This window comes from Astyanax mexicanus, chromosome 15 (genome assembly GCF_023375975.1).
Source record: "Astyanax mexicanus isolate ESR-SI-001 chromosome 15, AstMex3_surface, whole genome shotgun sequence".
In the NCBI taxonomy this organism is placed as follows: Eukaryota; Metazoa; Chordata; class Actinopteri; order Characiformes; family Acestrorhamphidae; genus Astyanax; species Astyanax mexicanus.
The window spans coordinates 4,137,646-4,150,953 of NC_064422.1; the positions used below are offsets into that span (position 1 = coordinate 4,137,646).

Genomic DNA, 13,308 nt, shown 5'->3' on the forward strand with positions numbered 1-13,308 from the left:
ATACTTGTACTATTTTAGATGTGTTCATCTGTACATACATAATATACATACAAGTCCTAATTGTGCCTGTATTTCTTACATTCTATAAAGCTTTTTAGTTACATTTAGAATTCAGTCAGCCTCTGAACTGGCTCTAATGTTGTATGATATAGATTAAAGTTTGATTTAATTGTGTGATTGTAATTGTAACGGTTCCTTAAAAAACTATCCATAAACATAGCAGACAGGTCAAAAATATATGGAGGACCAAAACGGCCAAAATTAAAAATAAATAAATTTATAAAAACATAAGTAAATCACTCAATAAAAGTAATATGATGATTAAAACAGTAAAGAATAATTATAATATAAAAATAAATACATATACATAAAATAAATATCTTAATAATTTGTTATTAATGGGTTTCTTTATTAAAATTTCTTTTTGATTCATTTATTTATTTACATAACTATTTATTTCTGCATTTATTTATATGAAGGGGCATACAGGCTTAGCAATCAAGCCTAGAGAGAGGAGCTGATATGAGAAGAGGAGTCCAGGAGCTGAATGTCAGGGTGAAGTTTGGTATCTGATCTGCTCAGAGAGGCAACTGCTTATGCTGCTCACCTCAAAAAACTGGATCAGAGTCTGTATTACGATCTAATGATCCTTATTAAATAATCTTCCATGTTACCAAAGTAACCGCTAAAGGGGCAAGACATGCACAATCGTTCTAGGGTGTCTGACATTGATCAACCAATAAGAATGCTAAGACACAGTGACATTGTTGCTGGACAGCCCCTTCGTTATCATATAAGGACAAGGAAAAACAAAAATAAATAAATTGGGAAATAAATGAATGCAGAAATAAATAGTTATGTAAATAATAAACAAATTAATCAAAAGAAAAATTAAGATATTTATTTTTTATGTATATGTATTTATTTTTGTATTAATTATAATTATTCTTTACCGTTTTAGTCACTATATTACTTTTATTGAATGATTTACATACCTTTTTATTTATTTATTTATCTTTAATTTTGGCAGTTTTGGTCCTCCATACAGTGTGACACGAAAAGAAATCATTGAATTTAACTCTCACAGATAGTCTCAGTCAGTCACCTCACCTCATTCACCGCATAGCCTGTCACTCCCCTCGTTCACAGTATGTGCCTCTATGTAAAAACTATACATCTAGCTAGCTATCTCATCATTAAACAATTTGTGTATAATATAGTTTGAAAGTACAGAAAACTTAAAAAAAAAAAAAATAAATAAAACAAAAACAAATAAAAAAAACCCTGAAAAAAAAAAACGTAAAATAACAGTTCCGGCTAACTGCTGCTCTTATAATAACATTTAACAACATGGCAAAAAACTGATTCATGTAGTTTACATAAAAGTGAAGTTATTTTGTGAAGGGACTGCCTATTTAAAAAAGCAACAGAAGTTGTTCATTTGTTAGAGTTAATTTGTAACATTTCTAACATATTTATGGTGTTTTTACTCACTTTTTTTCTCTCCCACAATGTTAATCCTTTACAGCTTCGAAAACATGTATTCTGCAAATTATAGCGACTTTTAGGACAGCCAATAGCTACTTTCCTTACTGAGGAGTTGGCAACACTACTTTACAGTGCACGTGCACTAAAGAGCTCAGGAAATGCACTCTCAAGCCCCAAATTGTTGCATCGTGGGTAGATCTTTTATTTGCAATGCATTTCTTTTATTACAACACTGTAATATTTGTTAGGTAAACCCATGAATATTAAATGTGTGTAGCGCTAGTGTCTATGTTTTGTCTTACTGGTACGCTGTAGATAGACAGTTAGCTTGGTTAGCGACTAGATAAGCTAGTTAGCCAACCTAACCAGTTAGCTTCTTGCTACTGATATAACTTATCTATTACCAGCCTGTAGCCTGCTGCTGACCCCAGCTAGCACTGCTGAAGCCTGCATTAGCCGCTAGCGGTTAGCCGCTAATGCTAGTACTACAGCTTTAGTGGAAATCTGTAAATCTAAGCTTACTGTAAATAAACAGAAGCGCTTTACTCACCCAAATAAACGGTTTTCAGGACAGAAATCTGTTTGATTAACATTCAACACTTGTTTAACTTGTCTGACTAGTTTAAAATGTTTTTTTTTATAATTACATTTTTATTTACTATATTATTTTATTAACTTGGCTTAGCTTTACACCACCCAGTATCACCACCCAGTGGCCAGACCTGCTAAGTTTGGAGGTAAAACCTGGCGAATCCCCTGTTCCATTTTACTTGTTACTAGTTTTGCATAAAATACCTTATAATCCGATGCACCTTGTGTAAGAAAATAGACCAGAAAATAGACGTTTATTGATAGTGCCTTATCCGGTGTGCCTTATAGTGTGAAAAATACACTGGAGGAACTGCAGAGCTGCAGAGATTCAAGGCTTAGGTGGGAGAATCTGTCCATAGAACAACTATAAGTCGGGGACTTCACAAACCTGCCTTTTATGGAAGAGTGGCAAAAAGAAAAAAAAGCAAGCCATAAGAAGGTTTTCTGGGCTTCTTGTCCAAAATACAAAATGCTATGTGTGGCAGAAAACTATCACACTGCACTCCGAACATGCCGCCCTCACTGTGAAACATGGTGGTGGCAGCATCATGCTGTGGAGATGTTTTTTTGTTCAGCAGGGAAAGGGAAGCTGGTCAGAGTTGATGGGTAGGTGGATTGAGCTAAATAAAGATCAGTTCTGAAAGAAATCCATCCAACCCAGCTGAGCTTGAGCTATTTTGTAAAGAAGAATGTGCAAAAATCTCAGTCTCTAGATGTGGAAAGCTGGTAATGACATACCCCCCAAAAACTAATAATTATTTGTAAAAGAAAATTTAAACCGTGCATTGTTTTCTTAACTTCTTTACTAGTTTGTGATGTGAAAAAATATGGAAACGTTTTAAGGGGCATGAATACTTTCTATAATACACTGTACATTATATTTAACTTGAGCTACTTTAGTCTCAGGAACAACTTTGTTGGGATTGTTTTTTTACTTTGCCAAACTATTCCTGTAATCCATCTATTCTTTCTTTTGGAAATTCGGCTTGGCAGCTTAAGCCAAACTGAAAGTTCACGGCGAGGGTTTAGCAGCGTGATCTAATGTCCGTATCTGAATGGCGGTGACCCCCGAGTGAGCATACGCCCCTTGAATAGTTCCATTGTTCCAAATTACTATGTGTGACTCCTGTTAAAACACGCTTTTCACTTCAGTGTCTGGCTAATGCGTCACATCACCCCCTCCTTCTTCACCACTGTGTCACTTTGAACCTTCTCAAACAATTACAGCGAGGCGAGGGCACGCAGCAGCCTTGGGAAAGCTAAAGCTAAAGTTCACAAAAGTTCACAAGCTTGACATCTTTTGTCACATTACTGACTTATGTACTATATTTCATAAACAGTGTTTTATGTGCTTTATTTGGATATTTCAAGTAAAATTTGGAAACAACAATCATCATTAAATTTCATTAAAATCATTAAATCATTAAAAAAGGCTATGCAACTCCCACAGGCAGTTCTTTCCAGTCACACCATACTAGAGGTGTGAATCACAGTGCATCTGACAATACAATGTCTACGATAATGATATCATAATACTGATACTCGATATATCACAAGAGAGTTCTCTACAATACTACACAGCATCTTTGTTACTGAAGAGGATAAAAGACTCCTTAATAAGAAAATACCAGGAATTATGGACTTTCATAATTCACAGACTTTCACTGTATTTAACAATCAATATTTTTCCTGCAGGTTTACCTTATTCTTCTGATTATTGGCAACATGTGGAGTAATAAAGCGGTAACTTAAGTGAGGTGAGTCTTAGGGAGTATAGAGCTCCTAGGTTTCAATAAAAATATCCATATTTGACACCATGTATCGCAAATGAAAATGATACGGTATATTACAATATATCAGTATTTCCCCCCCTCCCCTATACAAGATCAGGCTCGTTTCTCTATAAACAGGGAGCGATGAAAATATTCAAAACTGAGAGTTAAATTAAAGTTCAAAAGCCCTTAAATCACTAATAAAAATCTAATTAAAAAAACTCATCAATAGTTTCTAGCGTTTGGCTTAATAATGCATATAAATCTTGTGGTAGTTCCCCATCATGGACCATGTTTAATTGCTATTAGAATTTTATTGTCTTTGACAGTACTCAACCAATTAATTTTAAAAGTGTTAAAATAATACCTTTACCAATAATACTATTACCATTTTCATTCTGCATGTTTATTTTATAAACAAACAAACAAACAGGGATATACAGCTCTGGAAAAAAAATTGGGACCACCTTAGTTTCTGAATCAGTTTCTTTGATTTTTCTATGTATAGGTTTATGTTCGAATAAAATGAACAGTGTTGTTTTATTCTATAAACTATGAACAAAGTTTCTTCTTTGTTCTAAATAACAATGTTGTCATTTCGAACATTTATTTGCAGAAAATAATTGCAGAGCTTTCAGACCTCAAACAATGCAAAGAAAACAAGTTCATATTTAAAACGTTTTAAGAGTTCAGAAATCAATATTTGGTGGAATAACTCTGGTGGTTTTTAATCACATTTTCATGCATCTAAGCATGTTCTCCTCCACCAGTCTTACACACTGCTTTTAGATACTTTTATACCTTTACTCCTGGTGCACAAATTCAAGCAGTTCAGTTTGGTTTGATGGCTTGTGATCATCCATCTTCCTCTTGATTATATTCCAGAGGATTTCAATTTGGCCATTTTATTATTTTTAAGTATTCTCTTATTTTTTTCCAGAGCTGTGCTGAATATTCAGCAGCCAAAACTATTTGCCTTTTTTTTTTTTAAAAAGGACAAGAAATTGTGTTGTTTTGGTGTTTGGCCAAATAAGTAAAACACAATAAATTAATAATTTATTCTTTATTTATAATTGCTTTTTTTCTAATTAAGACAATAACACATTTAGGCATTGGAATCTATTTAATTATGAAACAATGGCAAAATGGATGATTAGTTTTACACACAATTTTTATTTCAGTGCATCCCTTAATTTTATCTAGACTTTCTTATTCTTTATGTTAAATTAATTAAGATTAATATCTAATAACTCTGAGTGGTTATTGTTAATAGAACTCTGGGCATCATTTATTAGAACTTTAGAATCCTGCATGTTATTTTTATTAAGCTTTATTCTAGATATTAATAGTATTAGAACTTTATTGTAGATATTATGGATACTGTTTTTTCTTAGTTCTTCTTAAGTTCTTTCACATTTTAAAGGATTTAAACGATTGTGTGAATGTTTTTTAATCTGTAAGTTTGTACATGTTTGGGAATTTGTTGGAATTTTTTCTACATTTTTCTGCAGCTGAAGTGGTTTTATAATATTGAGAATATTTGACTCCAGGCTGTTGGACAGTGGGTCAGTGGGTGGTGGAGGAATGTGTTGAATATGCATCACCGGCTCGTGGATGAACTGAGTCTGTGCAGAGAGAGGCAGTGATACTCCAGCGCATGTTAATGTTCCTGATGTCACGGGACACAATGGGTGGATTGTGTGTGAGCGAGGGGGTGGGGGGTGACCGGCGTTCGCTGAGGGTCTGTCCAGCCAAAAGTTCCAAACACACATTCTTCTGATTCACAGAACTGAACCACGGACTCAATCTTACATCTGTTACACTGCTGACCGTCCGGAATACAGAGCAAAGAGCGGCATGAAAGACTCTTCTGTCACAACTCGGACAGTCCCGCACTTTTATTTACAGCAAAACATATCCGGAAACATATTTATATATGTTATTTTTTATGTAGAATACATATACAAATATGTATATTTTATATGTTATTTGAAACATTCAGAAAACACAAAGCAGAACTATAATAAAACACTCCTCAAACATCACAAATCACTCAATTTAGACCTCTCTGAGAACTGTGTGGGCGTGGTCATAATATTCTAATGAAGGTGTTTGACTTGACACTGCCATTAATCTCTGTGGTCGTTTCTTAATCTGTGTTCTTGTCTGTACTTGTAGTCTTGTGGACTCAGAAACGTCATCAGTCGCAGCTCAAGCACTGTTCCATTTAGAAGATCACAGTTTGCCATGCTCACTAAAAATACCCGGAGGCGCAAAGATAGAGGTACACATCATTCTCAGCTGAACATGAGAGAGCGCTGCAGAGGCAGAACTCAAAGTCAAAGTCAAGTGAAAGTGGTTTTTATTGTCATTTCAGCTATATACAGAGTACACAGTGAAACGAAACAACGTTCCTCCAGGGACCATGGTGCACATAAACACAGTGTAGACAGAACAATAGTGCAACAGTACAAAAGTGCAGACAGACAATACAACACCATACAGACAAAGAATAATAATAATAAATAACAAGACAGCACCATTTAACGGACCCGGAGCGGCCGCTGCGTGTTAACGCGCCGCCATCTTGGGTGGGTAACTTTAAATGTTTATAAAAATATTTATCACTGGTATGTTTCATTACTTTAAAATATTTTAACTATTAATAGAAAACATATGGTTTATGGTTTAGTGGCTCTTTAATAGAAAAAAAAGAAGAAAAAAAAACATAATGCGAACTAGTGGTTTGTCTTGCTGTCATTAAAACATTATTGGCTGAATATCTCCTGTCGAATAGTTTTCAACACTAGACCACAGAGTCTCTAACAGAAGGAATTCCCGCCTAATCTCTTCGGGTTTTGTTTGACCACGAGGAGCTTTAAAATGAATGGATTCACATGCAGCAATTGAGTAAAAAAAACATACCTGTCAAGTTTTGGATTTAAAATAAGGGAAATTTTCAGTTGCCCGCTTTAAGCCGTCTCACCAGCCCAAACCAAGGCTCAGTATCCCTTACGTTTTAAAAAAATTAAAATAATCACCTGTGAAATACAATTTTTTTTGTCAGAAATGCCCTCTCTCTCCTGCACAAATCCATCTCTCTGATTTAAGGTTTTAGCTTAATTCACCCTCATCATTGAGGACTCGCTCGCGGGCTCCCTCTAGCGGTGTGCAGTTATTTTCTGATAAAACGGGGAGATCGGACGTGTAGCTCCATAAACCAACTACCAGACTACCAGATAAACTCTCTAACAGCTACATTTAGCTTATTTCTTAATTTATATCCAGTATATCCTTATGTTCTGCACTGTAACACGGCAAGGACTTTCATTCTGTCTCAAAAAGACGCTTGTTAAATAACTTACACGAGTGGTTATTAAGTGACACCGAGGCATAGTTTTATCAGTGTCCGTTCCACCTTAAATAGCGCGGAGTGCTGTCTGGAGCCTGAAGAGCTGTATAGTTAAAAACGTAATATTTAAGGTGGAATGGACCATTTCTGTTTTTTCTGATTTTATAAAACTTCATTATAATTGGAGTTCAAACGCTTTTAAACATTTGGTATTGTTCTGTGTTGAAAAAAAAAAAAGACAGTAATTTTCAATAGAAAAATTATCAAACATTTTTCAAACAAAATCAGATCCAACTCTGATTTTGTTCAGTTGCTCCATATGAACCCATTCATTTTAGACTCACTGGGAAGCGCCCCCTGGTGTTCAGACCATCTCGAAAAATCTCTGGTAATAAAACTCCCCACGGGTACAGGAGTTTGTAGAATATTTGACTGTTTTTATTATAGACTGTGTATAGCTGGACAGAGCATCGTCTCTCAAAAGAGGTCGGGCGCCCCCTGCTGTTCGGTTGCAGAAAGCTGTGTAAACCCACCCATCCCCATAGGTTTCAATAGCAAAACAGACAACATTCAATCACGCTTTTTTCCAATATACTGTAATTCTACCTCCATTATTTTAATGCAACAGCTAGTGTAGCCTCTGCTTATATTGTTACATTTGTATATCCCCAAAGAATTCGTTTTTTAAAACGTTATTCAGCTCTATTTAAAAAGGTGTGGTTATTGTAAAAGGGCTGGTTATGGGCGGGACCAATAACAGACCGTCAGCTCCGCACCGCCCCGCTCTGTAGCCTGTGACCTCGAGGCAGCCCTCAGGGGCGGGGTTATTTAAATGAGTAGGCTGCTCTCCACAGTCTTTCTCCCTCCTCTGGACTCTACTGCACAGACTTGGGTTTCAGGATCGCCAACATGGCGGAAGATTTTGGCTTCATTTTCATTGAATAAATGGGAACGGCGACACGAAGTCCATCTTTTTTTTTACAGTCTCTGTTTTTTTGTAAATAAAGCTTTTTTATATTTCCTCATGTATTTTATACGGAGCCCCTGAAAGAACATGAGAAAACATTACATGGGGCATTGATGGAAAAAATCCTGCATGTATAATAACTCAGTTTTTGGGGAAGTGGGAGTTTTTAAAAAAATAATTATTTACGAGATAATAAATATAGATATATATATTTGTATAGCCAGCCGCATTACCCGTTTTGGCCTTTAGATGGCATCAATACGCCATTAACTATTAACCACCCCAAAGCAAATCTGAAACGTCTTTTAAACAGTATGGATACATGTAAGGGTGTTTGTGCCACTCCGGACTCTAGAATACATAAATGCTTATCCATGAAGTTGTCCATAATAACCAACACCTCCGATATATCTGCGTGTAATCCTTCTTACGAAACACTCAAAAAAGTGGACGTTGTACTGAGTCTATACTCTTTTAACACAGGGGTTACACAGAACTGAAGCACCTGTGGGGCAGCTGAACTTTAATTTTTGATGATCACTCGATGCCATATTTCCACTAGAAAACACTGCATTTTACACCGTCATTTTCTGACAGTGACACTAAAAGAAATAGTGTTGTTTTTGTTAAAATTCAATTTCTGAAGAAACAGACACATTCTGTTCTTACGCAGTTAACCAACAGTTACCCAACCATTGGTCACATGGTTTATTAATTAAAGTGAAATTGAGAAAAACGAATTTATTTTAAATTAGTTAACCTGGACATACGTACAGAAGTCAGTTGGTTGAATGTACAGGCTCATAGTAGGTAAAAATAAATACAGTGTTTTAAAACACAATATTACAGCAACATAGCTTAGCATAATCCAGAGGAGCCCCCACAAAATTAGATGAGGGGAAATAAATGTACATACATAAAAAAAAGAAAGAAAAAAAAAGCAAAACTCCAGCATGAGAAATAACTTTATTTAACTTACTTTAGATGTGCTCCTGACTTAGTATAAGTATAAATAGTATAATAGTATAAATAATTACTATTTTAAATGACAAAATCAATTCATTGTACTGTTTAAGTTGATTTAACTCCTCCAGCATTAGTGTGTATTCATTTCCCTCTTGGGCAACCTTTGCTAAATCAAATAAATGTGACCTTTATTGAATGTAAAGTGATATTACTCACATTCCCATGTAATGTAGACTCTTATTTTGTATTGTGAGTTTGGGCTGGTAATGTCTTAACCAAAACTTTAACAGATCACACATTTTTTCTAGTGAAATAACTGTAACCGTTAGGCAACTTAAAACCACACCCAGCAGCAGAGAATCAACACTTTCAAAATAGTAAAACTTTTCATATATTTTAGCTCATAGTGGAGTTAACATAATCAACAATTGCTTTTTTTTTTAGGGAAAGCTAGATTGTTTTTGGTTCTTATCAGCGGATAAAACATACCTTCGTTTCCTTTGCAAACTTATTTTCCCAACTTTAATACAGTACCTATCCATATTTTAGAGTACAGAAAATAGTAACTTGCTCTTACAGCCTATAACACTGTGATCATATAAACAACCTCTACATATAAACGACTACCCAGGGGACGGTAGCTTGAGCCAGGAGCAAATAGGAAAATTATGTTTTGTGTAATGTACTAAGAAATTTTATTGTAAGTGTTTTAGTGTGCCTCAATAAAAAATGTTGCTTTATTTGTGTATGTCTATATGTCTACAATTGGGGAACAATATGGTGTTGAAGGCTCATAATCTCCAACCGAAGAAGTAAAAAAAGTGGGCTGAGTTGACTTAACTCTGCCATGAGGAGTTGGGCAGTATATTGCTTTAATTGGATATACTGGTTTAACACTAAAACACATTCAATTGTGTCCAATAAATCCAACATTAAACAACATTTAAATCAGTTAAAATTACTTTCAGAGTGAAAATCAACTCTCAACTGTTCAAATCTCTAGTTTTTGCTGTGTACTGTGAAAACCTTATGGATTAAAAACAGTGTCCTCTGTATACCCATTATGTACCTGAGAATTATGTATTTTGCAGCCTTGCTCTAAAAAAAAAGTAAAAAAAAAGAAAACAAGCACTAGTCATGGCTTTGCTTACCAAGCTTGATGCTACAGTCTGTCCTCATAGTTTGGTTTCTTCTGGCAAACAGGGTTAAATATACTTAATAAATATACTATACTGGTTGGTGTAGCGCAGTGAATAACACCACCACCTGCCAGTGAGGCACCATGTGGGAGACTGGGGTTCAATTCCAGGTCTGGGTGACTGAATGCTGCACTACACCAATAAGAGTCCTTGGGCAAGACTCCTAACACTACATTGACCCACCTCTGTAAGAGAAATAACTTTGTAAGTCGCTCTGAATAAGAGCGTCAGCTAAATGCCAAAAATGTAAAAATGTAATGTAAAATGTATACTGCCAATAGTATTGACTTGTCTGCCTTCTCACGCATTAGAACTTGAGTGGCATCCCATTCTTAATCCATAGGGTTTAATATAATTTCAGCCCACTCTTTACATTTATAACAGCTTTCCACAAGGTTCAGGAGTGTGTTTATGGGGATTTTTGTTCATTCTTTCTGAGTTTTTTGCAGTCTCTGCTCTAATTTAACCCAAAGGTGTTTTATTGGGTTGAGGTCAGGACAGGGCCGGCCAGTCAAGTTCTTCCACACTAAACTCCCTCATCCATATCTTTATGGAGCTTGCTTTGTGCACTGGTGCGAAGTCATGTTGGAACAGAAAGGGTCTGTCCCTTTCTATCTGTTCCTGCAAATTTGAGTGTGAAACCGTCAGTACGTTTGTCACTACTGTGTACTGTGTTCATTGGTGTTCTGGTATTCTAAACCTTGAATCCCAGTGTTTGAGGTTTACGTGAGTCCTGATGTGTGATGATGTTCCCTGATAAGTTCCCTGCAAAGTGGGTCAAATTTAGAAGTTTTCTAGGAAGTCATTGGTTAATAGGTAAGACAGGGTCGGACAGATGTTTGTGGATTTGTGCCAGGCATGCAGAGGCGTCCAGATTGCCGGGCAGCGATGGGAAACGAAGAGAAGAATGGAGACATGCTGCGTCCATCATATTGGGAGATGCCTGGCATATGGAAGCCACAGTCAGCTTTGTCTCTGAGCTACACTGAAGATTCTCATCTTCATTTGACCCCACTGTGTCCTGTATGCCACTGAACAGGGAATCCTGAGACTTCGGTTTGAACTTTGAATCCGGCTGGGCTGCACTCTGCTGGGGCACAGAAATGCAATATATGACATACGATCACATACATACATACTAGGCCTGTAACGGTATAATGTATTCATACCGAACAGACCGAACAGTGCTGTACCGAACAAATAAAGTCAGTTTATATGTTCTACACAGCGCCTGTTCTACCCTAGGTCTGTGCCTGTCGCTACATGTGGCTATTTAATATTCATTAGATGCCAGTACATGATTGGAGTCGTAAAGGGGAGGTTCTTTGCAATTGTTAAAGCAACTCTTTCGTGATTCGTGCTCTTGTGATCATGTGGGGGTGACGTCGCACGGCGAACCAATCACTCGAGCCTTTCCTAACCACTCTTCAAAACACATTTGCGAGGTACACGCGTCTGTTGTATCAGAGAATGGTGGAGACTATTTGGACATTATGGCAGATGCTAGCGACCTACAGGAGGTTGAAAATCCTCCTCTGTCCTTAAAATCTCCCGTTTGGGAGCTCTTCGGTTTCCCATTGAAAACCTGCGACGGAAAAAGACAAGTGAATAAAACGAAAGCGGTGTGTCGTTATTGTTTTGCTGAGGTCGGCTACGTTTCGGGCAACACTTCAAACATGCTAAGTCACCTGAGACGGCTCCACCCAAGTGCTAAGATAACCATGACAAGAAAGAAGATCCCTGTAGTGCAAACGCCACTGATATCTGCGTTCAGGCATCCTTTCAATCACAATTCAGATCGGGCTAAAGCCATTACATCATCCATTGGGGCTTTGATAGCATCAATGGTATATAGAGGGTATTTTCAACCACTGGGGACGTTGTAACTGCCAGCAGATCTGCTCTCACTGCTGACAATGTAAAATATGAAGATTGAGTAAAATTGAATACTGTAACACTAGAATTCTGGAACTGAGTGCTGCACTTTACATGTGGAAAGTTTTGTTTACTGTTTAAAGGGAATTCAATGTATTATTTTTAATATTTTAATTTTTAACATTGGTTAATTATTTGAGAATATTTCATTTAACTTAATAGTACCAAGCAGCACTTGAATTTATTTACTGTTTCAGTTTGTATATTGGCAATTTTTTGGTTAAATAAACAACACGCTGTGGAAGAAAATGGTTCTGGATTTTGTTCCCATACTGTACCGAAAATGTGCCGAACCGTGACCCCAAAACCGAGGTATGTACCGAACCGTGATTTTTGCATACCGTTACACCCCTAATACATACATCCTCTGGATATCAGATATACATTTATTACATATATGAAATACCCCTAATAAAAAGTGTAAATGTACAAATATTATAAATACCTATAGGATTTATATGTTGAATTCATATATGTTAGTCATATGCTGTTTCATATATGCATTAAATACATATGTATAGCAGTGGTCGGTGTTCTAGCCCCATAATGCATTGCAGTCTCTCGCTGATCTTTCTGTTGCAGTTATTGTTGTATTTACTGTTGTTGTTGAGTTATGACTCTAAGTAACTGTTGATTAATGTTTAATGTGTATGATGAATTGTAAAAACATCATGTAGTTCACTGTGCAGTAGCTCACAATCTCTGCTCTATTAACCTTAATGATGTGACTCATTTCATCCATCTAGTGCTTTTAAGCTTTAGAACACTGAAAGAGACCAGTTGAAGAGCATTTCCTTTAGAACATGTTGCTTCTTGCAAAACTATGTTTTATGTATATGCTGTCTGTTCCTATGTGTGTTTACGGAGTGTGTTCATTTTGTATTGTATTCTTTCTACTGTATGCCTTATTTTTCTTCTGGGTTAAAAAAGTTTCTATTTATCTGTATGCGTATGGACATCTTGATCTTAAAATGTATTTGGGAAGGAGTAAATATTTCTGTTGAGTTTAATTTCATATTTAGGAACTTGGGAGTCCCT

At 36.2% G+C, this 13,308-nt stretch overlaps 1 protein-coding gene across 4 annotated transcripts in view; it reads right to left on the reverse strand.

The window, feature by feature from the left end:
* Window positions 1–8,896: 8,896 nt before the first annotated feature.
* Window positions 8,897–13,308, reverse strand: part of kcnh6b (potassium voltage-gated channel, subfamily H (eag-related), member 6b) — a 30,308-nt gene continuing 25,896 nt past the window's right edge. For 3 of the 4 annotated variants that reach the window (XM_007239805.4, XM_049465044.1, XM_049465042.1), the window contains one exon: window positions 8,897–11,425. In XM_007239805.4, the coding sequence (XP_007239867.3) occupies window positions 11,138–11,425 (288 nt within the window). In that variant the 3' untranslated portion in view covers window positions 8,897–11,137. The remainder of the gene's footprint in view (window positions 11,426–13,308) is intronic. The other variant, XM_049465043.1, reaches the window with a different exon arrangement.